Here is a 26,392-nt window from a genome sequence, read left to right as displayed (position 1 = left end):
AGCTACCTAGGGGGATTCCAATCAGATCCAATTTCTCTCTTGTACGTTTTTCCCCAGACAAAATCCCCGACTGCACGTTATCAGCATCGCATGGAGCTTGGAGCGCTGTACTGATGGAAGACATCGCACTATAAAAGCTCCCTCTTGTGGTTGTCAAATCATCAGTCGCACAGCTCTGCCAGCAACATCAACAGCATCAGCAACTTTTGCTTAAATCCCAAGAATACTCAAATAATCTCACCATGAACTTCTACAAGATCTTCGTCTTTGTTGCTCTGATCCTGGCCATCAGCGTGGGACAGTCGGAGGCCGGTTGGCTCAAAAAGCTGGGAAAGAGACTTGTAAGTCTTAAACAAAGACAATAATTAAAATATAAGCTAAAAAATATCATTCTCCATCATAGGAACGCGTTGGCCAGCACACCAGAGATGCCACAATCCAGGTTGTGGGAATTGCTCAACAGGCCGCCAATGTGGCAGCGACTGCCAGAGGATGAAGAGAGACCACAGTCTCACCTTAACATATTTAATTTATTATCGTAAACTTAATTCCTTGACCTAAGTAAATAAAAAACCTTTAACTGAAACTCCCTAAAATATTTAATGATACACCTACGTACATCAAATCAATGACAAGAGTTCGCTTTGATTTAGATCCTTTTAAAAACCATACAAATATTTCTTCTAGCCGCTTTTTGTCTGTTTGGTCAAACATCATTTGGTTATCCACATCAAATGAGACAAAGAAGGAAAATTAAAAGTACGGGAAATAACGCGTTCTGTTAAACCGTCAAACATTTGAGAAACAAGCGAAACGGATTAATCAGCAAACACGTTTGGCCTGGCCTCTGGCCCCTGGCCACGAAAAGTACAACCAAAAGCGCGGATTTATCAATGAGTGTGAGCGCAGGCAAGCAGGAACGATTGACTGACGCATAAGCGATACCCCGAACTAGCGTTAGTTTAATGAGGCCAACATTCTTTATGGTAGAACGTTTGTCAATAGGTTCCGAAATTCTAAAATACACGAATTTGTTCGCTTTATGGGATCCATATTTTAAGATATCCCATTGGAAACAAATTAATTAAAATGATCTTTCAATTACTTTAATTCTATCATACTTATATCGGTATATGTATGTATAATGAGTAGCAGAGTAATTGAATCATAGTACTATGATTCCATTAATGAATGAAACTGCTCACGGGGGAATCTTATTCCACCAAAAAGCACACAAAGATCTTACATTCCTCACATACACCCAACTAGATGGAACGCTGATGACGCGTCGCGAATAAGTATGATGGATCATCCGATCTGAACGGGGGGAACCTGCAGTTGAAGGTGATTCCAGCTGTGGCTTTCTTTATCAGCGCGTCTCTTCTCTATCAATTTCAGTCTGGTTCCCTGGTCCTGCTCTGGTGATTCCCAGTCGAGAATTGGGAGCTGATTGAGGAAAAAAGTTCCCCTCGCTGCTATCAGTTAATCAAGGGCAAGATGTTCAAACATTGTCGCAGCTAGCCATTGTCTCCAGGTAGACTGACAATCATCTTTATGACGAATAAGTGGGGGATAAGGGCTTCTTCAACGACTTAGTCGTGAATGAAATGCACAAGCTTGACCAAGGATGTACATATCCTGCCGTAACTGTTTCTAAACTCAAGTGGCACAAAATGTATAAACTAATTTTTGATACATGATTTTTGCTAGTTGTTTTGGGAAAAATGTTAGGCTAATAAATAACAAGAGCATCTAACCCAATACAACTATGTTACTCAAAAAATACTATAAAGCGTTTGAAAATAATCGACTGCAATTGAGATAACCTTGAATGAACTATTTTATATTGATAAGTGCGGTTGCAACGCCGTGCTTCTGTGGTTTAATTCCTGAATACCTATAAATGGGGAGTAAAAATCAAATTTTGAAATACAAAACACATAAAATTGTATATTATTTTTGATTCACACTACATCACTTAGGCTACCTACCGATAATTGTTTAAAATATATTTTATTGATATTTGATCAGCTGCGTACATTTTTAAGGCAACATTTGCTTTCTTCGGCCTTTCTTCTTGGTTCTTTGGCTTGTCAGTCACCAAAAACTTAATGATTTATATTTTCTTTTTGGTTTTAATTCACTTTAAGGTATTTTAATATTCAACAAATGAAGACTGTGGCCTTTGCGTGTATTTGAATTTTTTTCTAAATTTTTCACATTTTTCTTTAGACTAAATTTTAATATTAATTTTCTAGTCAAAGATTTTATTATATGTACATCTATACATCAACACATATTTTGTTCTTCTTAATGTATGCAAACGAAGAGGATAATTGGCATTCCAGCTCCTTCAGCTAATTATTATTTTTAACTAAAGTTCACTTGACACTTCAATTTTTTCTTGTTTTTATTTTTACCATCTATTGTCGGCACGTCTGCTGTTGTTCGCTGTTGGATTGAAACGCTTAATACATTTAATAATTACTTCTACTAAAGAATGAACACTATGCATTTTCCCTCTTGCCCGTTTTAAGTTCTGATCTCTCTTAGCTCGCCACGGTCCAGCCACCTAGGGGGATTCCGATCTGATCCCATTCCTCTCTTGTACGTTCTTGCACGAAAAAATCCCCGACTGCACGTTATCAGCATCGCTTTGTGCTTGGAGCGCTGTACTGATGGAAGGCAAGGCACTATAAAAGCTCCCTCTTGTGGTTGTCAATTCATCAGTCGCACAGCTCTGCCAGCAACATCAACAGCATCAGCAACTTTTGCTTCAATCACAAGGAATACTCAAAGAATCTCGCCATGAACTTCTACAAGATCTTCGTCTTTGTTGCTCTGATCCTGGCCATCAGCGTGGGACAGTCGGAGGCCGGTTGGCTGAAAAAGCTGGGAAAGAGACTTGTAAGTCCAAAACAAAGTCAATAATTTATATGGAAGCTATAAGATATCATTCTCTATCATAGGAACGCGTTGGCCAGCACACCAGAGATGCGACAATTCAGGTTGTGGGAATTGCTCAACAGGCCGCCAATGTGGCAGCGACAGCCAGAGGATGAACATGATAATAGTTTGACACCCGTCACCTAACTTATAGACTTATTTATTATAATTTTAATTTTTTATCTACGAAAAGTAAAAATACGTTAACTGAAATATCTTGTTTATTTAATTAATTACTTAATTGTGTGTTTGATCAGACGGGCGGACAGAAAGAAAGACAGGCCATATCGACACGCCTACAGATACTCATCTAGAATATGTATGTACATATGTATATATGTATGTATATGAAAGTATTAGACTCTCTCTGACTAGGTCCATCTAGGCAAAAAAAATTAAATGTCAATAAACTTAATAAAATAAAACTATATATACAGTTTACCTTTTTACCATATCTTTTCATGAACTTTGATGTGAAGCCTATTCAATTTAGCAAAATTTAACTTTTAGGGAACTTTTTATACCCGGTACTCGAAGAGTAAATAGGGTATATTGTATTTGTGCACATAACGGTTGTATGTAACGCACAGAAGGAAACGTTTCCGACCCCATAAAGTATATATATTCTTGATCAGCATCAATAGCCGAGTCTCTGTCTGTCTGTCTGTCTGTCCGTCTGTCCGTCTGTCCGTCTGTCCGTCCTGATGAGCGCCTAGTACTCAGAGACTATAAGAGCTAGAGCCACCAAATTTTGCATCCAGACTTCTGTATGCTCACACTGTTACAAGTGTATTTCAAAAATGAGCCACGCCCCCTTCCGCCTCCGCAAAAGGGCGAAAACCTCCCAAATCTACAATTTTGAAGATAGCAGAAAACTAAAAACGCTATTCCGTAGGGAATTACCATATCTATCAGATCACCAAATTGGGATACAATTGGATCATTATTATAGCCACAATGAAGAAATTAATTTGCAGTAGCCAAACCCACCCCGTCCCGCAGCATTCACACTCTGCTTCGCGCTGTTTATGGCCTGGCCCCTGACACGTCACTGCCTCTGCCGCTGCCGCTGCCTCTGCCGCTGCCTCTGCCGCTGCCTCTGCCGCTGACTCTGCCGCTGACTATGCCGCGACTCTGCAGTGTGTGTCTATAGGGGAGGGTGGCGAGCTAAAGGAGCGTGTTGGCGTGAGTAGTGTTGTTGATGTAGATGACAGATGAAGAAAAAATTTAAAATTTGACAAATAACCGCTAAGTTGCAGATGTAGTACTGAGTGCCGGGTATAAAAGTTGTGACGCGTAAGAAGCGTCTCACACGTCCCTTCTCGTATTTGTTTTTGTTTACTGCCAAGTTTTCTTTTACTATTATATCCTATAAAAACGATGATTCATCAGAAGAGTTATCCGCAAGACACATTCAAGAAAAACAATAAAAAGGTTGTAAAGCGTTATTAAATAGGGAATTTTTTATACCCGGTACTCGAAGAGTAAATAGGGTATATTGTATTTGTGCGAATAACGGTTGTATGTAACGCACAGAAGGAAACGTTTCCGACCCCATAAAGTATATATATTCTTGATCAGCATCAATAGCCGAGTCTATGTCTGTCTGTCTGTCTGTCCGTCCGTCTGTCCGTCTTGTTTGTCGGCTAGTTCTCAGAGACTATAAGAGCTAGAGCTACCAAATTTTGGCTCCAGACTGCTGTATGCTCACACTGAAACCAGTGTATTTCAAAAATGAGCCACGCCCCCTTCCGCCTCCGCAAAAGGGCGAAAACCTCCCAAATCTACAATCTAAAAACGCCATTTCGTAGGGAATGACCATATCTATCAGAGCACCAAATTGGGATATGATTGGATCATTATTATAGCCACAATGAAGAAATTAATTGGCAGTGGCCAAACCCACCCCGTTTCGCAGCATTCACACTATGCTTCGCGCTGTTTATGGCCTCTGCCCCTGACACGGCTCTGCCTCTGCCTCTGCCGCAACTTTGCAGTGTGTGTCTATAGGGGAGGGTGGCGCGCTAAAGGAGCGTGTTGGCGTGAGCAGTGTTGTTGATGTAGATGACAGTTGAAGAAAAAATGTTAAATTTGACAAATAACCGCTAAGTTGCAGATGTAGTACTGAGTGCCGGGTATAAAAGTTGTGAGGCGTAAGAAGCGTCTCACACGTCCCTTCTCGTTTTATCGTGTGACAGAGGTTTAAATCTAATTTTCTTAGAACTAGTGAAAATATTGCGTAAAACCATAACCATTTTATTTTTAAGAAAATGCATAACATTTACACTATAGTTTAAATTTACAGTCGTGATAACATATTCTTCACACATTTTTGTACCAGTCGCATGGACATGGCCTTTGGTTTTTTGCAAAATCGAACCTAGCACAACATACACACATATGTATATACTACATACAAACATAGCTATTCAATAGGTAGGCTATAATGGAACATTTTCAAAATCCATCTTATTTTTACCTTTCTACCACTTGGAATGCGAACGAGATTCCCTTTCGGCGTCAGAGAAATGTCCATATATTGGTCTTTGATATTGAAAACAAAACGTTATCGTCCGCCTGCAGATGTACTAAACTTAATGATTAGTGACTTGCATCTGTAGAAATGCATTGAGCGTAGCGAGAGCGACCTAGAATATTCGGACATGAAAATAATAAACTCTACATACAAATAATAATACTCTTTCAATCCACACGAGTTATTGATGTCAAATAAAATGCTTAAAGGCCTTAATATGCATGAAGACATGTTATTCCCCCTAAACCATTCTCAATGAAAATACAAATGGAATGTCCGCTTACCTAAAGTAATTTAGCTTACCAGCTTCCAGATGTCTAAGGGGATTCTTATCTGAGTCGGGCCCACTCCTGAACTTTTTCCCCAGACAAAATCCCCGACTGCACGTTATCAGCATCGCTTGGAGCTTGGAGCGCTGTACTGATGGAAGGCAAGGCACTATAAAAGCTCCCTCTTGTGGTTGTCAATTCATCAGTCGCACAGCTCTGCCGGCAACATCAACAGCATCAGCAACTTTTGCTTAAATCCCAAGAATACTCAAATAATCTCACCATGAACTTCTACAAGATCTTCGTCTTTGTTGCTCTGATCCTGGCCATCAGCGTGGGACAGTCGGAGGCCGGTTGGCTCAAAAAGCTGGGAAAGAGACTTGTAAGTTTAATACAAGATCGATATTTAATATGGAAGCTAAAATATGTACATCATTCTCTATTATAGGAACGAGTTGGCCAGCACACCAGAGATGCCACAATCCAGGTTGTGGGAATTGCTCAACAGGCCGCCAATGTGGCAGCGACTGCCAGAGGATGAAGAGAGACCACAGTCTCACCTTAACATATTTAATTTATTTTCGTAAACTTAATTCCTTGACCTAAGTAAATAAAAAACCTTTAACTGAAACTCCCAAAAATATTTAATGATACACCTACGTACATCAAATCAATGACAAGAGTTCGCTTTGATTTAGATCCTTTTAAAAACCATACAAATATTTCTTCTAGCCGCTTTTTGTCTGTTTGGTCAAACATCATTTGGTTATCCACATCAAATGAGACAAAGAAGGAAAATTAAAAGTACGGGAAATAACGCGTTCTGTTAAACCGTCAAACATTTGAGAAACAAGCGAAACGGATTAATCAGCAAACACGTTTGGCCTGGCCTCTGGCCCCTGGCCACGAAAAGTACAACCAAAAGCGCGGATTTATCAATGAGTGTGAGCGCAGGCAAGCAGGAACGATTGACTGACGCATAAGCGATACCCCGAACTAGCGTTAGTTTAATGAGGCCAACATTCTTTATGGTAGAACGTTTGTCAATAGGTTCCGAAATTCTAAAATACACGAATTTGTTCGCTTTATGGGATCCATATTTTAAAACATCCCATTGGAAACAAATTAATTAAAATGATCTTTCAATTACTTTAATTCTATCATATTTATATCGGTATATAATGAGTAACAGAGTACTTGAATCATAGTACTATGATTCCATTAATGAATGAAACTGCTCACGGGGGAATCTTATTCCACCAAAAAGCACAAAGAGTCGATCTTACATTCCTCACATACACCCAAGTTGAGGGAACGCTGATGACGCGTCGCGAATAAGTATGATGGATCATCCGATCTGAACGGGGGGAACCTGCAGTTGAAGGTGATTCCAGCTGTGGCTCTCTTTATCAGGGCGTCTCCCTCTATCAATTTCAGTTGTGGTTCCCTGGTCTTGCTTTGATGTATCCCAAATGAATTGGGAGCCGCTTCGGGCAAAAAGTTCGCATATTTGCAATTGAATGTGCTATTTTATTGTCTTTGCCTGTACCCGAAACGTTTAGCATGGATTTAAGTGTGTAACCCTTTTGGTTTGACCAACCGAAAAAAAGCGGCTAGAAGAAATATTTTTATGGTTTTTAAAAGGATCTTAATCACAGCGAACTCCTGTCATTGATTTGATGTAAGTTAAAGGTTTTTTATTTACTTAGGTCAAGGAATTAAGTTTACGAAAATAAATTAAATATGTTAAGGTGAGACTGTGGTCTCTCTTCATCCTCTGGCAGTCGCTGCCACATTGGCGGCCTGTTGAGCAATTCCCACAACCTGAATTGTCGCATCTCTGGTGTGCTGGCCAACTCGTTCCTATAATAGAGAATGATATATTTTAGCTTCCATATTAAATATCGATCTTGTATTAGACTTACAAGTCTCTTTCCCAGCTTTTTCAGCCAACCGGCCTCCGACTGTCCCACGCTGATGGCCAGGATCAGAGCAACAAAGACGAAGATCTTGTAGAAGTTCATGGTGAGATTATTTGAGTATTCTTGGGATTTAAGCAAAAGTTGCTGATGCTGTTGATGTTGCCGGCAGAGCTGTGCGACTGATGAATTGACAACCACAAGAGGGAGCTTTTATAGTGCCTTGCCTTCCATCAGTACAGCGCTCCAAGCTCCAAGCGATGCTGATAACGTGCAGTCGGGGATTTTGTCTGGGGAAAAAGTTCAGGAGTGGGCCCGACTCAGATAAGAATCCCCTTAGACATCTGGAAGCTGGTAAGCTAAATTACTTTAGGTAAGCGGACATTCCATTTGTATTTTCATTGAGAATGGTTTAGGGGGAATAACATGTCTTCATGCATATTAAGGCCTTTAAGCATTTTATTTGACATCAATAACTCGTGTGGATTGAAAGAGTATTATTATTTGTATGTAGAGTTTATTATTTTCATGTCCGAATATTCTAGGTCGCTCTCGCTACGCTCAATGCATTTCTACAGATGCAAGTCACTAATCATTAAGTTTAGTACATCTGCAGGCGGACGATAACGTTTTGTTTTCAATATCAAAGACCAATATATGGACATTTCTCTGACGCCGAAAGGGAATCTCGTTCGCATTCCAAGTGGTAGAAAGGTAAAAATAAGATGGATTTTGAAAATGTTCCATTATAGCCTACCTATGAATAGCTATGTATGTAGGATATGTACATATATGTATGTGTGTTGTGCTAGGTTCGATTTTGCCAAAAAACCAAAGGCCATGTCCATGCGTCTGGTTCAAAAAATGTGTGAAGAATATGTTATCACGACTGTAAATTTAAACTATAGTTTAAATGTTATGCATTTTCTTAAAAATAAAATGGTTATGGTTTTACGCAATATTTTCACTAGTTCTAAGAAAATTAGATTTAAACCTCTGTCACACTATAAAAAAAATTCCCTATTTAATAACGCTTCACAACCTTTTTTTTGTTTTTTGAATGTGTCTTGCGGATAACTCTTCTGATGAATCATCGTTTTTATAGGATATAATAGTAAAAGAAAACTTGACAGTAAACAAACATAAAGTAAAAAGGTAAATTATATATTTAGTTTTATTTTATTAAGTTTATTGACATTTAATGTTTTTGCCCAGATGGACCTAGTCAGAGAGAGTCTAATACTTTCATATATGTACATATGTATGTACATTTGTACATATTCTAGATCAGTATCTGTAGGCGTGTCGATATGGCCTGTCTTTCTTTCTGTCCGCCCGTCTGATCAAACACACAATTAAGTAATTAATTAAATAAACAAGATATTTCAGTTAACGTATTTTTACTTTTCGTAGATAAAAAATTAAAATTATAATAAATAAGTCTATAAGTTAGGTGACGGGTGTCAAACTATTATCATGTTCATCCTCTGGCTGTCGCTGCCACATTGGCGGCCTGTTGAGCAATTCCCACAACCTGAATTGTCGCATCTCTGGTGTGCTGGCCAACGCGTTCCTATGATAGAGAATGATATCTTATAGCTTCCATATAAATTATTGACTTTGTTTTGGACTTACAAGTCTCTTTCCCAGCTTTTTCAGCCAACCGGCCTCCGACTGTCCCACGCTGATGGCCAGGATCAGAGCAACAAAGACGAAGATCTTGTAGAAGTTCATGGCGAGATTCTTTGAGTATTCCTTGTGATTGAAGCAAAAGTTGCTGATGCTGTTGATGTTGCTGGCAGAGCTGTGCGACTGATGAATTGACAACCACAAGAGGGAGCTTTTATAGTGCCTTGCCTTCCATCAGTACAGCGCTCCAAGCACAAAGCGATGCTGATAACGTGCAGTCGGGGATTTTTTCGTGCAAGAACGTACAAGAGAGGAATGGGATCAGATCGGAATCCCCCTAGGTGGCTGGACCGTGGCGAGCTAAGAGAGATCAGAACTTAAAACGGGCAAGAGGGAAAATGCATAGTGTTCATTCTTTAGTAGAAGTAATTATTAAATGTATTAAGCGTTTCAATCCAACAGCGAACAACAGCAGACGTGCCGACAATAGATGGTAAAAATAAAAACAAGAAAAAATTGAAGTGTCAAGTGAACTTTAGTTAAAAATAATAATTAGCTGAAGGAGCTGGAATGCCAATTATCCTCTTCGTTTGCATACATTAAGAAGAACAAAATATGTGTTGATGTATAGATGTACATATAATAAAATCTTTGACTAGAGAATTAATATTAAAATTTAGTCTAAAGAAAAATGTGAAAAATTCAGAAAAAAATTCAAATACACGCAAAGGCCACAGTCTTCATTTGTTGAATATTAAAATACCTTAAAGTGAATTAAAACCAAAAAGAAAATATAAATCATTAAGTTTTTGGTGACTGACAAGCCAAATCGGTTTAAAGCGGAAAAATTTATAATGGGCCGAAGAAAGCTTGAAATGTTGCCTTAAAAATGTACGCAGCTGATCAAATATCAATAAAATATATTTTAAACAATTATCGGTAGGTAGCCTAAGTGATGTAGTGTGAATCAAAAATAATATACAATTTTATGTGTTTTGTATTTCAAAATTTGATTTTTACTCCCCATTTATAGGTATTCAGGAATTAAACCACAGAAGCACGGCGTTGCAACCGCACTTATCAATATAAAATAGTTCATTCAAGGTTATCTCAATTGCAGTCGATTATTTTCAAACGCTTTATAGTATTTTTTGAGTAACATAGTTGTATTGGGTTAGATGCTCTTGTTATTTATTAGCCTAACATTTTTCCCAAAACAACTAGCAAAAATCATGTATCAAAAATTAGTTTATACATTTTGTGCCACTTGAGTTTAGAAACAGTTACGGCAGGATATGTACATCCTTGGTCAAGCTTGTGCATTTCATTCACGACTAAGTCGTTGAAGAAGCCCTTATCCCCCACTTATTCGTCATAAAGATGATTGTCAGTCTACCTGGAGACAATGGCTAGCTGCGACAATGTTTGAACATCTTGCCCTTGATTAACTGATAGCAGCGAGGGGAACTTTTTTCCTCAATCAGCTCCCAATTCTCGACTGGGAATCACCAGAGCAGGACCAGGGAACCAGACTGAAATTGATAGAGAAGAGACGCGCTGATAAAGAAAGCCACAGCTGGAATCACCTTCAACTGCAGGTTCCCCCCGTTCAGATCGGATGATCCATCATACTTATTCGCGACGCGTCATCAGCGTTCCATCTAGTTGGGTGTATGTGAGGAATGTAAGATCTTTGTGTGCTTTTTGGTGGAATAAGATTCCCCCGTGAGCAGTTTCATTCATTAATGGAATCATAGTACTATGATTCAATTACTCTGCTACTCATTATACATACATATACCGATATAAGTATGATAGAATTAAAGTAATTGAAAGATCATTTTAATTAATTTGTTTCCAATGGGATATCTTAAAATATGGATCCCATAAAGCGAACAAATTCGTGTATTTTAGAATTTCGGAACCTATTGACAAACGTTCTACCATAAAGAATGTTGGCCTCATTAAACTAACGCTAGTTCGGGGTATCGCTTATGCGTCAGTCAATCGTTCCTGCTTGCCTGCGCTCACACTCATTGATAAATCCGCGCTTTTGGTTGTACTTTTCGTGGCCAGGGGCCAGAGGCCAGGCCAAACGTGTTTGCTGATTAATCCGTTTCGCTCGTTTCTCAAATGTTTGACGGCTTAACAGAACGCGTTGTTTCCCGTACTTTTAATTTTCCTTCTTTGTCTCATTTGGATGTGTGTAACCCTTTTGGTTTGACCAAACCGAAAAAAAGCGGCTAGAAAAAATATTTCTTTAGTTTGAAAAGGATCTAAATCAAAGCGAACTCTTGTCATTGGTTTGATGTATGTAGGTGTATCATTAAACATTTTTGGGAGTTTCAGTTAAAGGTTTTTTATTTACTTAGGTCAAGGAATTAAGTTTACGAAAATAAATTAAATATGTTAAGGTGTGACTGTTGTCTCTCTTCATCCTCTGGCAGTCGCTGCCACATTGGCGGCCTGTTGAGCAATTCCCACAACCTGAATTGTGGCATCTCTGGTGTGCTGGCCAACGCGTTCCTATGATAGAGAATGATATCTTTTAGCTTATATTTTAATTATTGTCTTTGTTTTAGACTTACAAGTCTCTTTCCCAGCTTTTTCAGCCAACCGGCCTCCGATCGTCCCACGCTGATGGCCAGGAACAGAGCAACAAAGACGAAGATCTTGTAGAAGTTCATGGTGAGATTCTTTGAGTATTCCTGGGATTAAAGCAAAAGTTGCTGATGCTGATGCTGTTGATGTTGCTGGCAGAGCTGTGCGACTGATGAATTGACAACCACAAGAGGGAGCTTTTATAGTGCCTTGCCTTCCACCAGTACAGCGCTCCAAGCTCCAAGCGATGCTGATAACGTGCAGTCGGGGATTTTGTCTGGGGAAAAAGTTTAGGAGTGGGCCCGACTCAGATAAGAATCCCCTAGTCATCTAAAAGCTGGTAAATTAAAAGATGTCATTTGTATTTTCATTGAATTGAGAATGGATTAGGGGGAATAACATGTCTACATTATGTATATTAAGGAAATTTGTAAGGAAATTCTTTTGATGTCAAAGACTCGTTGATTGAATGTAGAGTTTATTATTTTTATGTCCATTCCATTCCAGTAAGAAAATTTAATTTAAACCTCTGTCCCACAAGGAAAAAATCCTTTTTTAATAACACTTCCCAAGCTTTTTCTTGTTTTTAGAACCGGTACTTATTCATTTAAATCATTGTATTTAATATTCAGCAATTCAATTTCAGAATCTAGCATTTTCTGTCCACCCCGTGTCCCAAGATCTGCTGTCGATCGGAAAAACTACTAAACACCTCCATTAAAAAAGTATGAACAAAACAAAATCAATAAATTAAAGAGTCCTATACAAAATAAAGCCAGGGAACTAACACTATTTTTTCCATGCCAATTTTCTCTCAAAATCCTCTACTGAAAACTTTAGAATGCTTTTCAAATAACTCTGCCAAAAAAATTACTTTTTAGCTTCATTCATTTTATTTTATGTTAGTTTGTTTTTATTTAATTAGGTATTTTTATCAAAATATACACCTTAAAAACTCATGATAGTTTTTGTCTTTCGGTACATGTAGGTGCATTAATTAGACGTCGATTATCGTTAATAAAATATCGTATACTGTATGGTTAGTGAAAATATTATTAGCTTGCAATATAAAATAGAATTTCAAAATTTAGGTAAATGATTTTCTTCGGTATATTTACAGAAAAAGAGAACTATATTTCGGTATATATTTGAGTGGCAGCCGGTATATTTTTTTTGATAAACCTGCGGTCACACTATATATAACACTCAATTTGTGCCCGTCATTTTCAACAATTTATTTTGCTTTCAAACAAATATTGTTATAAAAAACGAGTAAATTAAAATGTTGAACAACTACAACAGCATGGCCCAGCCTTTGTGGCAGAATGGACCAACACCCGGTGCGTTCTACAACTTCACCGGCGGCCAGCAGCAGACCCAGAAGTTGCCAAAAGAGCTGACCACTGCAGGCCCTTTCGGAACAAAGCGCAGCACGTAAGGCGGCATTAGCTAAAATGAAATCCGCTTAATATTAACCTTACTTATGCCAACTTTCCGCTTTCTCAGCTCTTCTATTACCACAGGCTCCTCTGTTCTGGGTATACGCTATGATGGCGGCGTCATGATTGCCGCCGACACACTGGTCTCGTACGGCTCTTTGGCACGCTACCAGAACATTGACCGTGTTTTTCCAATTAACAATAGCATCATTTTGGGCGGCGGTGGCGACTTTGCCGATATTCAGTCGATCAAGCGCACCATTGACCAGAAGATGATCGAGGATCAGTGCTACGCGGATGGCATTTCCATGAAGCCCAAGGCCCTGTCCAGCTGGCTGACGCGTGTTCTATACAACCGTCGCTCACGCATGAACCCCTTGTACATTGATGTGGTTGTGGGTGGCATTGAGCAGGATGGCACCCCTTTCCTGGCCAATGTCGATTTGCGTGGACGTGCTCACGAGGACTATGTGGTGGCCACCGGGTTCGCTCGCCATTTGGCTCTGCCATTAGTGCGTGAGCGCAAGCCAAAGGACCGTGACTTTACAGCCGAAGAGGCCTCCGAATTGGTACGTCTAAGACTGTTCTATCCTCGAGAACTGCATGGTTGTAATGTTTTTGCTTTTCTAGATCCGTAAATGCATGGAGGTTCTCTACTATCGTGATACCCGCAACATGGCCCAGTACACTGTAGGCGTCTGCAATGCCACCGGCACCACCATCGACGGACCCTGCAAAGTCAGCGAGAACTGGTCCTTTGCTGCCACCATCAAGGGATACTAGGAGTGAAACTCATTCAGCCTATAGGATGGTATAATTTAAGCTTGTGGCGGATTTTCGATGAATAAAATTAACTTTTCCAATCAAAAGTTTGATTTGATTACTGTAATATATTTAAATAAATTGGGGCTAAATACATGATAATTTTGATCAAACTAATGAGTGGCCAATACGGTTTACTGCTTGGAATACATGTCTTAAGTCGCCTTCGCTGCTAATCCAAACCCTTGCTGATCTGTTCAATTTAGCATGGTGTGCCTGTCGTAGATGTGGCGTCGTTGCTCTCGCACTTGTCGCTTCCATTTGTCCTGCTGATGGCCCACGCGATTGAGGACATTGGCTCTGGCGCTCAGGTCTTGGTTAGTGGCGGCGGGCAGGGGCGGTGTCGGCTCATCCTGGGGGACAGAAGAGGTGAAAGATTATCGCATTAGTTGTGGATGGATTGGTGTGGTGTTGGTTAGTTCTGTCGCTAGGCGGTGCGGGGTGTTAGAGGAACATAAACGTAAAAATGAAACAAAAAAGGTTCGCAATTAAAATCTATTCAAATGTGTGGTGCTTCTTTATTGTCAACTAGCTCAGCCTCATCATCATCATCATCGATGATCTCAGGGGCTGTGACTAGTAGACTATACTGTATGCCTGCAAATTTCTTAGAATGTTTGCTATGTACATCTTCATTGGTGTGCTCCTGGTAGTTGGCCTTTACGCGCTTATTCAGCAGTGGGTCCAGGCACATCAGGAAGAGCATATATATCACTAAAATGGATATAATCCAAATCACAATGATGACAACGACCTGTGGATGGGAAACGCAGTAAATTAGAGGGCTGTGGGGGCTGGTTGGTTGAGGGTGGTGTGTCAGCATGCTACCTTTATAAGTGTCGTGTTTCGCGCTACATGGGCGCACTTGCACTCGGCGCAGATGGGCATCTCCTTGCCATTGGCATCCAGACGGGGAAGCAAAGCGCCAGCACAGACACTGAATAAAAGAATTGAGATTACAGATCAAAGCAAATTGAGTTAAGAATGGTATTGCATTACCATTCTGCTGCTGGGGTCGCTGTGCTGCTGGTGTTGGAAGAACTATGGCCAGGCGCAGGCGTTATAATAGCTTTCGGTGGCGCCGAGGCCGTGGGAGCAGGAGTAACAATTTGTTTGGCTGATGGACCACTTGCTGCTCCTACTGCAACTCCTGCTCCAGCTATCGCTGCTGCGCCCGCTGGTGGCAGTGCACCTCCTTGGCTGGCGTTGGTGCTGCTGCTGCCACCACCCACTGGCAGGGTTTGTGATGCACTCTCAGCCTTTGTTGACGAAACAAATAAGTGGAAAGTCATGTGATTCTCGCATTATAAACTGGTTTTAGACACTCACCCATGTCACGCCAACTAAATAACATATCGCCAGTAACACAGCGTAGATGAACAAGCGCTTGTGTGCCATTAATTTTTGTTTAAATTCAATTTTCAATTTTCGCTTTTATTCAGTTTTTTGGTGAAAATTGCGTTTAGGGATGATTTGATTTTGTATAGCGATATCTATTTTTGTACATTATATTTGTAGTCTATCGATTTTTTTGTGGTAACTATTTGAATATGCCGCGCCACTAACCAATGCAGTGTACTGTATAATTGTGCAATTAAACCTTTCCCAAACAAAGTATTAATGACTTATTATGGACTCCTGTCGAAAACAAAGTCTGAGGACTATTTAATATGGTGTTTTTGAATATATATACACTCAGATATCGATTTAATCTATTCGATAGCAATGCTTGAGAAGCATCGTCAAAGATTTTAGCCAATACATGTGCACCATCTCTAAATGCGTCTAGTCGATGTATTCACACATCGATACATATCTTACATCCCTAACTTTGTTTGCGTGTTCAACGCAAAAAATTGAAAATTGTACAAAATAATTGTTACTTTAGATATATAACCTCAGAAAGAGAGAAAAGACAAGGAAGGAGTATGCTGCACACACTGTTGCTACCCGTACTGGCTCTGATTAGCTGCCTGAGCAGCAGCACCGGTAAGTTTTGTGAAGAAGCCGCAGTGTCGGCGTTTATGTGGTCTTCTGTGATTGGCCACGCCGCCCCTTTAAAATGCAGAACTTATTGATCTATTATCTTTGCTTCATCTGCGACTATAGCTACTCAAAGCAATGTGGTGACGTGTGGCTCCATACTAAAGCTTCTCAACTCCGATTACTCCTTCCGGCTACACTCACACGACGTTAAATATGGCTCTGGATCTGGACAGCAGTCGGTGACGGGCGTGGAGCAAAAGGAGGATGTCAACAGCCATTGGATGATCAAAGCGCAGTCGAACGAACTGTGCGAACGGGGAGAGCCCATCGCCTGTGGGTACACCATTCGCCTAGAGCATTTGACCACAAAAAAGAACCTACATTCGCATCACTTCTCGTCGCCACTCTCTGGCGAACAGGAGGTGTCCGCCTACGGCACGGACGGTGTGGGCGACACCGGCGATCACTGGGAGGTGGTCTGCACGAATGATAAGTGGATGCGCGATGCACATATCCGGCTGCGGCACATTGACACGGGCATGTACCTTGGCATGTCGGGGCGATCCTACGGGCGACCCATCTCCGGCCAAATGGAGATCGTAGGCCTGCACAGGCCGCAGCATGGCACGCGCTGGACCACGGCGGAGGGTCTGTTTATTGTGCCGAAGGATAAGGAAAACGAGCACGAGGAATACGCTCACACCGAGCTGTAGTCTCATCCCATGACTGTGACTGCCCCATTGCCGCCGCATCCTACTATTAGTTCATTAATTTATAATTTAGTGGAATTTTTATGTGAAGCGAACGCGAAAACGAAACGAGTTCAATTTGTATTAGACCATCAAATCAAGCAACAAAACCAACAAATTAAATTTACTTAAATGCTATCAAGGGAAGCACTTTCATATTTTAATTATGATTATTTAAAAATGTATTAAGAGTACAAATTAAGGTGCTTGGTGCTTGGTGTCTGGTGGAATTGGGTTTGTTTTTTGTGCAAATATAAACCGATTCAAAGTAGCCTTCACACTCAACACAAAATTCCATTGTGTCTTGGCCAAAGAATGTAAATGCACACCTAGTTAGCGGTAAGCTTTGAGTGTCCAACGAATGCCCAAAAACTGACACGAAACTCTGTCGCTGCATACCTCCGGAGACTACAATCTGAATGCGAAGCATCTCTGAATGTCTCGTCCCTTCGTCTCGGCATTGTTTCTGTTTGCATGCATAAAACAATGGAGCTTATCCCGACCATACATTGTGTAAGCTGTGTAAATACATTTTGTCATTGGTCTGCGTTCCGCCCCACTATTGCCACGTCCATTATCTGCTTGTCTGTTTTCTGTTTCTTTTGTTTGGGCCATTGTCAACGCTTTGTCTGCTCATCCTGCCACAGCGCTCTACCGCCAGCCCTCGCGCTAAGTGAGCTAAGTAAGGTCAAATGTTAAGAGAACCCAACCCAAAAGAACCCAACCCACACATTCATTTATAGATTCCCATAATCGGGTTGTCCTTGTAACCATTTTTGCATAAACAAGAAGCAGCAGCAAGGATACCTTCTAGAAAGCATGAGGAATCGAAAGAAATATTTCTGTATGCTGCCACGATTCCCTCATCAATTAAAAGGAAATGTTTTAGGGGTAAAGTGATAGGTTAAATACGCCCCAATATGTCGTCAATTTCCAGCTATTTCTCAGTCTAACTCTTTAAAGATGAACCCTTCCAATACATTAACCAATCCCTTGTGGCTCTAGTGGAAGAGTTTTGACATTCACGAGTAAGTATGTACAGATGTTCCATTCATTCACCTGTGTAACGCACTGTCAGAGACAGGTACTAGCGCCATTGAGTGTGTTATTGGTGGGGGGTATAAAGGGTTTGTGTTTTAATGGAATCATCATTATTGCCACATGCTGTGGCAACATATAATTTAATTTCGCGTCAATTATCTTTTACAGGTGTTGATAATTTCCGTTCGGTGCGTTTATTGATTTACGTTTATCGCGTTAAATGCTCATACACACGCGTGTTGTATAACAAATATGTGTATACATATATCTGTACATCCTGCCCTACCCATTGCTATCCTTTGTTGAGCCAGGACACATCCTCCTCCTTCGCATTGTATCCCTTTTCGTATTGTATTTCCTATGTGACCGTTGATAAGCAGAACTCAAGCAGAAGCGTGGAAAGGGAACTGGGCTGGTACCGGGGGCGGTAGGTGTGTACAACACGTACGCCCTCTTTATCGATTCCTGTTTATCAGCGGGCACGACATTGGGCATTGGGGCATCGAAAGGGAGGGGGTCTTTGAGTGACTGAATGACTGACAGATTGACACAAAATGTTTGAATGTTTCCCTGTTTTTTGTTTGTTTGTTTGTTTTCTTGCTTGCTTGATGGTGTGTGTAATGCTTGCATCTTCTTGCCCATTCCGTTCCTCCCATTCCACTTCTTGTGGAGTGTACATTGCGTATACGCACGAGTGGCTGGCAGAAGCAGCGTGAAATAAATGTGATGCATACTTTCAGGAAGGCGAGGGAAATTTGTTTCTTAAAGTACGATTCGTACATTAAATATGTATTTACATACAGCTGTGAAAAAAATAATAGCACCACCACCACAAGCAATTTTCAAATAGTTGCCCAACTCACATTTTTAACTTTAAGGAAACGTTAAGCACATTTTTAGAAAGGGAAGACTCTTACAAATCTGGGAACAACAAAAAAAAGCACCTTTTTTGTTAGGCTTTTAAGTTATTTAAGTAACTTTAGTGAAACTCGTAAAATTAGGCGAAAAAAATAATAGCACCACTTTTGAAAAATGGATTTAAAATTTAAAAATGACCAACAAGTAATGAATTTCTTAGTTAACACTTTTGAACTATTAATTCTAAATCAATATTTATCATTCAAGATTTAGTTCAGTGTCCTATTTTGGCAACATCAGCTGCGCAGCGTCTTGGCATTAAATCCACTAAGTCCAGGCATAGCTTTTGGGGAGCTTTGGACCAGGACTCTTAAATTTGTTCTCAAAGTGATCCGACAGTGGTTGGTTTGGAATCAGCAACTGCCTTCTGGACGTCGGACCACAGATTTTCGATAGGTTTTATGTCAGGCGACTGTGCAGGCCACTTTAACACGTTCAGTGTTGGCCCCGAACCAGTCCTTTGCTTTCATGCTGGGGCTATTTTCCGTTTGAAAGACCCATACGAGTGGAATTTCGTATTCTGCAAAGGGTAGCATTACTGTCTCCATGAAATTCAAGGACACGTGCTGATCCATGATGGTTTATAGTCAATGTATTGGCCCTACTCCATAGTAAGAGAAGCAGGCCCATACCATTAAATTCAACCTTTTATTTTTAATGGTTTTCTTTGGTGTACTGGTGTTCCTTGAACGTCTTAAGAATGATCGAGATCCCTTTTCAGTAAATAAAACACTTTTTACTCATCTGACATTAAAATTTATGCTCCATTATAGGGGTGTCCAATTGGCATGCTCCCTTGCAAACATCATGTGCTTAGTAATTTGTCTGGCGTTTAAAAGTGCGATTTTTTTTGGGCATCAGGCTTTTAGGCTATGTTGTCTAAGATATTTCCAAACTTTCTAGCCCGTCGCTTTTATTTTAAGCTCTTTTTTTAAGCTCGATAGCAGGCTTGAAGGGAACCTTCTTGCTCTCGCGAATCAGCCTTTTGACCCTAAAAGGGGTCATAGATCGTTTTCATCCACGTGTTTTACACTTTTCTTCATAGTTGAAGGCGTTTTTAATCATTTTATTGAAACTGCCTACCAATTGACCAAATTCTCTGTAAGTTTTTACGTCAAACATAAATTTTTTGCAGGGGTCGCGCTTTTTCGCATTTCAGAGCTTTCCACGTTTTATTGTAATGATTATTATTAGCTTTTATGATAGAAACAATGAAATATTAGTTAAAACTAATAAATACGTGGTTTATACAAAGTCAATTCCGCGAAATTACGGATATTCACTTAAAATAGTGCTAACGGTGCTATTATTTTTTTCGCCATATTCGTGGTATTTTTTCTTAAATTTAAAAAAAAAAATATAAAGACAAAAGTTTGAAGAAAGGCAACACTTTGTTTGTTAATGGGGAATACTTAACTATATGAAAAAACTAAAAATTTTAAAAAATCGCAACAGTAATTGCCTTTTTTTTGTCCAAGAACAAAATGTGTTGTAGTGGTGCTATTATTTTTTTCGCAACTGTATGTACATATGTATGATTCCATTAAAAATGCACTTTAAAATACTCATGCAATATAAATACACAATTTATTCCACGAAATTTGAGCCATAAAATAGCATGTCATTTATTATTCATATCGTCGAAAATTCTAGGAAATGGCAGGCGGCTACTGTCAGAAGCTTTTTTCTATTTTATAGTTAGTTTCTGTATTCTAAAAAGTTGCTTTACGCTAATTGATATTTTTAATATATTGGGCTAAGAGCTGGAAGCCATTTTTTGATTGTGGTTTTAAATACTTTACATCAATTCTTGTATTAAAATACTCAACGGAAACATGTTGAATACATTTGAAAACATTTGAATACATAAAATGTCCTAAGCCAATTAAAATACGTTCGACAAAATTATCTTCGGAGACCCTTATCGTTACCCCAATATGGCAACAAGGCTATGCCCCTGCCAATGCTATGCTGCCTGGAGAGGCAAACAGGAACAACAGCAACAGAAATTTTCAATTATCGTGGCGGCAATGCTGTGCCACAATGCTATGCCAAGAAACATGGCAGCCACAAAAATTAATGGCCAAAACGAAGCGAAAAATTCAATCATAAACAGTTACAGTTACATAACACACACGTACACACGCACTCCCCAACCGAACGTGTACAGGATTCAGTTCTAAATGTGAGTGTTATATCAGGCAGCCTGTCTGTCAGGCAGTCACTCAACCTGCAGCCCACGCATTCGAGTGAAATCGAGAGGGAACGCACGGGTTCTATGCCTGCGTAGGGAAGGGAAGAGCGAGCACCAACAAACAGCTGTTTGCAATTTACAAAGACTTCAACGAAGCCTAACGGCAAATGGCAACAAGAAGAAGGGGAAGGAGAAGAACAACAGCCACAGCTGAAACATGATAAGAAAAGAGAAATTATAATACAGCAAGACGAGCATTAGATGCCCTATAATTGATTTGAAGCGAGTGTGTATTTTATGAATCTGCATCCACGCTTGCTTGGCTCCCTGAATTAATTATTTAAATATTAAGGTTTAATCCCTGACAGAAGAACGTGCATCAGTTAAGAAATGTCTTAAATTCATTGCCTGCACTCATTGCCCTTCGTTCCTGTCATTGACCTACCGTCCAACAAAGTCAACACACCTCATAAATACGCTTTGAGAGTATTATTTTAGCAGAAAGAAATATAAACTAAATGAATTGTATTGTGAGCATTGTAAGGCGCAGTGCACAAAATCTTATGGTGTAATTAATAAATAATTGCGTGGCGCTGATTGTCTTCATATAAATATGTTCGTGCTTATGTAGGTGTGACTGTGTGTCATTGCCTCTTGCTACATCATAGTACTCGTGAGTGTCTGTGTGTGTGGGCGGAACCATGGAGAATTTTGCATTGCCAGCGCCCTACGCCAGGGGAATACTCCACGCGCATTTCATGACGCTCCCCTCTATCTCTTCTGTCTGTCTGTCTGTCCTTCTGTTGTCGTCTCCACTTGTCGTTATCGCTATCGTTGCGCTTTCTCACTCTCTATGGGTGTCTCCCTCTCTCTTTTGCATACAGTTTCTTCTACGCACTTAACATTGAAAACCGAAAACAAGCCCCCAAGTGGAAAAAGGCAACAACCAGCCAACAACAACTACAACATCAGCCGTCTCTCTCTCTCTCTTTCGGTGGGAGCCTGCGCACTCTCCAACAACAACAGCAAGTTCACAGAGAGAAGGAGAGAGCAGGAGGACAGGGAGCTACGGACGGCAGGCATACCAAGGTGCATTTATTTAAGGGCACCCAACCAATTTCCAATAGTGTATTATTTATTTACAGCATATGTAAGTTTGAACTCCCAAAGGTTTTGAGTACAGAAAAAGCAAACAGCCAAATAATATTTCTTGGGTGCGATCGTTGGCAAATACCTTACCTTATACGAATACACCTTGAAGCAGGCATTCCAACTGTTAACAAGACAGAGAGAGAGAGAGCGTGAAATGTTCCTACATATAGAATTGTGATAGTGAAAGTTTGATGCCAAATAGCAACAAAGAGCCAACAACAATAAAGTGAAATTTTTGAAGTTTACAGAACGCTGTTAGATAACAGCAACGCCGAACAGTCGGCAACGGTTCTGGTGGAAAGGAAGCTAAGAATTCAACAAATCTTTCAAGACAACCACAAAATGGTCATTATAATGTGCTAAACAGCATTCCAAAACTATACCGATTACAAGGAATATCCAGGTTCCAGAAGATTTTAGTGGGAAAACGGAGGCAAATAGAACTACGAAGTATATGTATGATTTTTGTAAGCTAAATATTGCAGCCATTTTATACCTACACATTAGCGCACTGATAAAATCAAAGAACTTTGTCACTGTAAAAATGTAGCATTACGATAAATGGATTCCGCTCTGCTAAACTGTTAAAATCAAAGCCACAGGCGTGACAGGGGCCGCACGACAGCGAGAGGGAGAGAGAGAGAGATAGAGAGCGTGTCTACTCTCTCGAAATGGTCTCCTTCAGTTTCACTCTCTTTGTATTCTCACTCTTCTCTCTAGTATGGGACTGTGTGCGGACTTTTGGGTTCTCCGACGTAAATACCGTTAGCGCAGTACATCGTGGACCGTAGAGCGTGCAAGTTTGTGCAAGCAGAACAAAAGCCGTGCAACTCGAACCGAACAAGAGACCAACAAACATCTAGCAAAACAGAGAAAAATAGACAACAAAAAATAGAAGACAAAACAGCAACTAAACAAACAAAAGACCCATAAACCCTTTATCCCCTTCTCCCGCCGCCATCCACCACACAACACCCGATAAAAACAAAATGGCTGCCTTAAAAGCATAGAAAAGTAACAAAAAAACAAAAAAAAACCAAAACGTGAACAAGCAAACGGTTTTAATAATTGTTCAGAATATTTGTAAAAGTTTTTCTTCGGCTCAGCTGTGTGTTACATAAATCTCGTTGAATGTGTGCGTGAGTGTGTGAGTGGTACCCCTCCATGCGTGTGCGTGTGCGTGTGTGTGCGCGACTAACGGTACAAAACAACAGCAGCAGCAAAAGCAACAAATTCGTAGAATAGCAACTCCCCGAACTTTTCGATTTGCGTCCAAAATAAGTACGGTTTAGTCAATTTTCGGTTCCACTACGAAAGGAAAATCTGTTTTTGGTGTCAATTAAGTGATAGTTTGCACTCAATATTAGAACGCATACGCAGCGGTTGACAGAAAGCAGTAAAATAATAAAGATAACCAGCAACAGATCGTACATACACGAAATACAATCGAAGAAGAACCACTCGAAGCAATGTAAGTGTGTAAATCAAATGAAATGCCTAATAATGTCAGCCTTCGATAGATCCATGATTCAGGCAGAAAAAGTTCCGTCACTGTTGTACATATCTGCATAGCAAATGCATTATTTATTATTATTATTATAATCTATATTTAACATGCCTGACCTCGCCCATTAAATTTCACGAGTAACTGACTTTGAAAGCCGGGCAACACTTTTGCTTGTCTAGGGACGCGAGGTCTGTTCCATTTTAAGTTTCAGTTTCAGTTTCGGTTTCAATTTCATTTCATTTTGCCCCATTAGCTGGAACATGTGTAGCAATTTCCCACCGTGCTATATTTTCCACCACATTTATTGATTATTGGTGGGGGCTTGGCCTGCTTCCCAACAGGGCTGGATGGCACCCGGCCACCCCAGCCTTCTGGTCAAGTCAATTGCTTGCAAAATTTAATAACCGCACACTTGGCATTTTGTGTTTTGTTTTGTGCCTCAAGTTTGTTAATTTCTCTTTCTTCGCTCACGCTGACTCTCCTTTTTCTTCTCTTTCTCTCTCTCTTTCTGTTCCTAATGTTCAGTCTCCTCTCTGCCGTACTCCCTCGTTTGCTGTCTCTTTATTGCTTTTTCCTTTGAGCCGTCACCCACGCAGTTGACTCGTTATTTTATTTTTTGTCCTGCCTTTCCCACTTTTTTCTCCCTACTTTTTAGGCCTCTCCTTTCTTGCTCTTCTGCTCTCGCCACTTTCCACCTTTTTTGTGCCCTGGCCTTTGACCCGAAATGGGCAATATCATCGTGAATCGTGAATAGAGCGGATCCGGCTTGAATATCTTATGTCTGAAAGGCAAGAAACTGTATCCCCAAAGAGTTTGATTGATTTGTGGCAGAGTCCAAGGGTCTCTCTGGCCTTGGGACAAATATATCTGCGGCATGGTCCAGCAGCGCCCGCAGACATCTCTAATGATTATCATCTGTCACTGTAATGAATTGACTCGGGGATCAGGTTGAATGAATATTTTAAGAGATTGATTTGCGACAGAAATTAAATGGTAGAACGAGGTTATGCTTAGGTTAAGAGGGGGTAAAGTTAATGAGACTGGAAGGCGATGAAAAGCATTTGGGAATGTATACAATTCTATATGAATATGAAAGCAAAGCTCTTTTAATGTAGATATATAATTATGTAAATGTACAAATATATTATAATCATGTAAAATCTTTAGCTCGACCAAAACTTGACTTCTCCCTTGGGTTTTGCCTTATTTTCGATTAGAAAAGCAAATGGGTTTTATTTTTATTTATGCTACAAATGTGAGACCTTCTTGGATGCTCCTTTGCTGCTTCTTTCCCCCTATTCTCAATCTCATTCTCCTTACTACTTCTTCTGTCTCCCCTCTATACATTTTGTCACTTCTGCCACATTCCCCTGTTTATATTTCTGTTCGAAAACGCATGTACTTCTGGTCCGCTTTTCCTGCTGCACGCTTCCTTTTTGTCGGTTCCCATTGTTGTTACGTATATGTACACGAGCATTGTATCCTGCTGATGCTTCATCTCTGCATTTGTATGCGTGTCTATCGGTGTGTCTAAGTGTTCTTCCTTGTATATTTGGTTGTGTGTGTCTGTGTCTGACCACCCACGAAGAAGACAAAGTCCCCGTCATTTCCAGGACACATTTTCGCTGCCTGAGTTTGCCCGCCATTTCATTTGTTTTCCTGTTTATTGCCTTTGGTTTTTGCTACTCTTCTCTGGCTCCCCTCCACTGCACTCCCCTTTTCCATTGTTCTTGTTGCCGCTTTCCCTTCTGCAGGATTTCTACTTGAAGTATTTTAGCCATTTGCTGGTCAGCCATCATCAGTCAGCGGCAGGGAATGAGACATGAGCAGGGGCTTGTATGGCGAAGCTGGAAGCACTTTCCTTCGAGTGTCAAGAGAGACTTGCATTGCCATCGCATTACTTTGTAGCTCTTTGTGGCACAAAACTGAGACTTATAGTTAGTAAAGATGCTGGGTAGATGCTCCCAAATATGTTGATGGCTTAGAGGAGGGATAGTTTAAGGGATCATTGACTCATACTACAGAGATTTCCATTACAGAATCCAGTTTGGGATGTGATGTATATACATACATACATATGTACGTACATATATATTATGCATGTGCATATTACTTTTGCAATTGAACTATACGAAGCACCTTCAAGTGAAACTGTCTTCAGTTATCCATATAATATAAAAGTGATTCTTATATTTAAATTTTTTTAAACAATTTTCTGACAAGATATCTACAAGTTATTTCTTTGCATTTTGTGTTTATGTACATATGTGCACTTATATCATTGGACATTGACAGACATTTGCCATGCCAACAGATTTTTCTTAGATGTCTTAGTGGATTCCATTAAAATAAATAGTTCCAGCCCTCCCTTCCCGCTTTAAAAATCAGTTTAGGGACAAACGATTTGATGCTCATTCCTGGCCAACTTTTAATGAAGCATTTGGCTTAAAGTTTGCGACCCTCTACACTTTGCATTTTTATGGCCAGTGAGCAAATAAAACAATAGTTGCCCCAAACGAGGACCCAGCCCAAGGCGCCGTTTGACTTGATTTGATTCGCTTTCCTGGGGCTCTTCTGACGCTGACATGCTGTCATTCTGCCATTCGGTTGAGGTTTGATCCATCCTGGAATCCGTCGAACCCAAAAGTTGGCGACACACACACACACACACACACACACTCGTA

The 26,392-nt window shown here is 40.2% G+C and overlaps 10 protein-coding genes across 12 annotated transcripts in view; 6 read left to right on the top strand and 4 right to left on the bottom strand.

Moving 5' to 3' along the window:
- The first annotated feature begins 185 nt into the window (after nt 1-185).
- Nucleotides 186-549, top strand: LOC117896869 (cecropin-C). The gene is made up of 2 exons (XM_034805399.1): nt 186-341; nt 404-549. The coding sequence occupies exons 1-2, from the start codon at nt 243-245 to the stop codon at nt 494-496; spliced, it is 192 nt and encodes a 63-aa protein (XP_034661290.1). The 5' UTR covers nt 186-242; the 3' UTR covers nt 497-549.
- A 2,199-nt stretch (nt 550-2,748) lies between these two features.
- Nucleotides 2,749-3,088, top strand: LOC117896448 (cecropin-C). Its single transcript, XM_034804778.1, has 2 exons — nt 2,749-2,907; nt 2,970-3,088. Exons 1-2 carry the CDS (start codon nt 2,809-2,811, stop codon nt 3,060-3,062), a joined length of 192 nt encoding a protein of 63 aa, XP_034660669.1. The 5' UTR covers nt 2,749-2,808; the 3' UTR covers nt 3,063-3,088.
- A 2,877-nt stretch (nt 3,089-5,965) lies between these two features.
- On the top strand, nt 5,966-6,292 carry LOC117896449 (cecropin-C). The gene is made up of 2 exons (XM_034804779.1): nt 5,966-6,133; nt 6,200-6,292. The coding sequence occupies exons 1-2, from the start codon at nt 6,035-6,037 to the stop codon at nt 6,290-6,292; spliced, it is 192 nt and encodes a 63-aa protein (XP_034660670.1). The 5' UTR covers nt 5,966-6,034.
- A 1,189-nt stretch (nt 6,293-7,481) lies between these two features.
- On the bottom strand, nt 7,482-12,072 carry LOC117898144 (cecropin-C). 2 transcript variants are annotated; one of them, XM_034807342.1, is made up of 3 exons: nt 9,306-9,449; nt 9,156-9,243; nt 7,482-7,526 (listed from the first exon to the last, which is right to left on the bottom strand). In XM_034807342.1, exons 1-3 carry the CDS (start codon nt 9,402-9,404, stop codon nt 7,522-7,524), a joined length of 192 nt encoding a protein of 63 aa, XP_034663233.1. In that variant the 5' UTR covers nt 9,405-9,449; the 3' UTR covers nt 7,482-7,521. The 2 variants fall into 2 exon arrangements, with proteins under 2 accessions (XP_034663233.1, XP_034663234.1); XM_034807343.1 differs by lacking the exon at nt 7,482-7,526 and adding an exon at nt 12,026-12,072 and having other exon boundaries at nt 9,101-9,243; nt 9,306-9,450.
- Nucleotides 7,522-7,843, bottom strand: LOC117898145 (cecropin-C). The gene is made up of 2 exons (XM_034807344.1): nt 7,677-7,843; nt 7,522-7,614 (listed from the first exon to the last, which is right to left on the bottom strand). Exons 1-2 carry the CDS (start codon nt 7,773-7,775, stop codon nt 7,522-7,524), a joined length of 192 nt encoding a protein of 63 aa, XP_034663235.1. The 5' UTR covers nt 7,776-7,843.
- Nucleotides 11,674-12,078, bottom strand: LOC117898143 (cecropin-C-like). Its single transcript, XM_034807340.1, has 2 exons — nt 11,888-12,078; nt 11,674-11,825 (listed from the first exon to the last, which is right to left on the bottom strand). Exons 1-2 carry the CDS (start codon nt 11,984-11,986, stop codon nt 11,733-11,735), a joined length of 192 nt encoding a protein of 63 aa, XP_034663231.1. The 5' UTR covers nt 11,987-12,078; the 3' UTR covers nt 11,674-11,732.
- A 1,034-nt stretch (nt 12,079-13,112) lies between these two features.
- LOC117897642 (proteasome subunit beta type-4) lies at nt 13,113-14,208 on the top strand. The gene is made up of 3 exons (XM_034806618.1): nt 13,113-13,334; nt 13,407-13,908; nt 13,970-14,208. The coding sequence occupies exons 1-3, from the start codon at nt 13,183-13,185 to the stop codon at nt 14,120-14,122; spliced, it is 807 nt and encodes a 268-aa protein (XP_034662509.1). The 5' UTR covers nt 13,113-13,182; the 3' UTR covers nt 14,123-14,208.
- On the bottom strand, nt 14,203-15,646 carry LOC117897643 (uncharacterized protein CG1161). The gene is made up of 5 exons (XM_034806619.1): nt 15,491-15,646; nt 15,161-15,420; nt 14,990-15,098; nt 14,790-14,915; nt 14,203-14,514 (listed from the first exon to the last, which is right to left on the bottom strand). Exons 1-5 carry the CDS (start codon nt 15,557-15,559, stop codon nt 14,359-14,361), a joined length of 720 nt encoding a protein of 239 aa, XP_034662510.1. The 5' UTR covers nt 15,560-15,646; the 3' UTR covers nt 14,203-14,358.
- A 319-nt stretch (nt 15,647-15,965) lies between these two features.
- On the top strand, nt 15,966-17,054 carry LOC117898086 (stromal cell-derived factor 2). Its single transcript, XM_034807266.1, has 2 exons — nt 15,966-16,150; nt 16,271-17,054. The coding sequence occupies exons 1-2, from the start codon at nt 16,090-16,092 to the stop codon at nt 16,858-16,860; spliced, it is 651 nt and encodes a 216-aa protein (XP_034663157.1). The 5' UTR covers nt 15,966-16,089; the 3' UTR covers nt 16,861-17,054.
- Nucleotides 17,055-23,528: 6,474 nt separating this feature from the next.
- Nucleotides 23,529-26,392, top strand: part of LOC117897485 (TLD domain-containing protein 2) — an 81,726-nt gene continuing 78,862 nt past the window's right edge. For both annotated transcript variants that reach the window (XM_034806366.1, XM_034806361.1), the window contains exon 1: nt 23,529-23,672. The gene's annotated coding sequence lies outside the window, so the exon portion shown is untranslated. The remainder of the gene's footprint in view (nt 23,673-26,392) is intronic.

Source organism: Drosophila subobscura, chromosome O (assembly GCF_008121235.1).
Source record: "Drosophila subobscura isolate 14011-0131.10 chromosome O, UCBerk_Dsub_1.0, whole genome shotgun sequence".
In the NCBI taxonomy this organism is placed as follows: domain Eukaryota; kingdom Metazoa; phylum Arthropoda; class Insecta; order Diptera; family Drosophilidae; genus Drosophila; species Drosophila subobscura.
This window is presented reverse-complemented; position numbering and strand designations above follow the sequence as displayed.

Excerpts from the sequence above, each read along its gene's own strand:
- LOC117896448 (XM_034804778.1), top strand. The coding sequence starts at position 2,809 with ATGAACTTCTACAAGATCTTCGTCTTTGTTGCTCTGATCCTGGCCATC. Across the intron at positions 2,908-2,969 it reads AAAAGCTGGGAAAGAGACTT|GAACGCGTTGGCCAGCACAC; the intron begins GTAAGTCCAAAA and ends TCTCTATCATAG.
- LOC117898144 (XM_034807343.1), bottom strand. The coding sequence starts at position 9,404 with ATGAACTTCTACAAGATCTTCGTCTTTGTTGCTCTGATCCTGGCCATC. Across the intron at positions 9,244-9,305 it reads AAAAGCTGGGAAAGAGACTT|GAACGCGTTGGCCAGCACAC; the intron begins GTAAGTCCAAAA and ends TCTCTATCATAG.
- LOC117896869 (XM_034805399.1), top strand. The coding sequence starts at position 243 with ATGAACTTCTACAAGATCTTCGTCTTTGTTGCTCTGATCCTGGCCATC. Across the intron at positions 342-403 it reads AAAAGCTGGGAAAGAGACTT|GAACGCGTTGGCCAGCACAC; the intron begins GTAAGTCTTAAA and ends TCTCCATCATAG.
- LOC117898086 (XM_034807266.1), top strand. The coding sequence starts at position 16,090 with ATGCTGCACACACTGTTGCTACCCGTACTGGCTCTGATTAGCTGCCTG. Across the intron at positions 16,151-16,270 it reads CTGCCTGAGCAGCAGCACCG|CTACTCAAAGCAATGTGGTG; the intron begins GTAAGTTTTGTG and ends CTGCGACTATAG.
- LOC117897643 (XM_034806619.1), bottom strand. The coding sequence starts at position 15,559 with ATGGCACACAAGCGCTTGTTCATCTACGCTGTGTTACTGGCGATATGT. Across the intron at positions 15,421-15,490 it reads ATTTAGTTGGCGTGACATGG|GCTGAGAGTGCATCACAAAC; the intron begins GTGAGTGTCTAA and ends TCGTCAACAAAG. Across the intron at positions 14,515-14,789 it reads AGGAGCACACCAATGAAGAT|GATGAGCCGACACCGCCCCT; the intron begins GTACATAGCAAA and ends TCTGTCCCCCAG.
- LOC117898143 (XM_034807340.1), bottom strand. The coding sequence starts at position 11,986 with ATGAACTTCTACAAGATCTTCGTCTTTGTTGCTCTGTTCCTGGCCATC. Across the intron at positions 11,826-11,887 it reads AAAAGCTGGGAAAGAGACTT|GAACGCGTTGGCCAGCACAC; the intron begins GTAAGTCTAAAA and ends TCTCTATCATAG.
- LOC117898145 (XM_034807344.1), bottom strand. The coding sequence starts at position 7,775 with ATGAACTTCTACAAGATCTTCGTCTTTGTTGCTCTGATCCTGGCCATC. Across the intron at positions 7,615-7,676 it reads AAAAGCTGGGAAAGAGACTT|GAACGAGTTGGCCAGCACAC; the intron begins GTAAGTCTAATA and ends TCTCTATTATAG.
- LOC117896449 (XM_034804779.1), top strand. The coding sequence starts at position 6,035 with ATGAACTTCTACAAGATCTTCGTCTTTGTTGCTCTGATCCTGGCCATC. Across the intron at positions 6,134-6,199 it reads AAAAGCTGGGAAAGAGACTT|GAACGAGTTGGCCAGCACAC; the intron begins GTAAGTTTAATA and ends TCTCTATTATAG.
- LOC117897642 (XM_034806618.1), top strand. The coding sequence starts at position 13,183 with ATGTTGAACAACTACAACAGCATGGCCCAGCCTTTGTGGCAGAATGGA. Across the intron at positions 13,335-13,406 it reads TTCGGAACAAAGCGCAGCAC|CTCTTCTATTACCACAGGCT; the intron begins GTAAGGCGGCAT and ends CCGCTTTCTCAG. Across the intron at positions 13,909-13,969 it reads CCGAAGAGGCCTCCGAATTG|ATCCGTAAATGCATGGAGGT; the intron begins GTACGTCTAAGA and ends TTGCTTTTCTAG.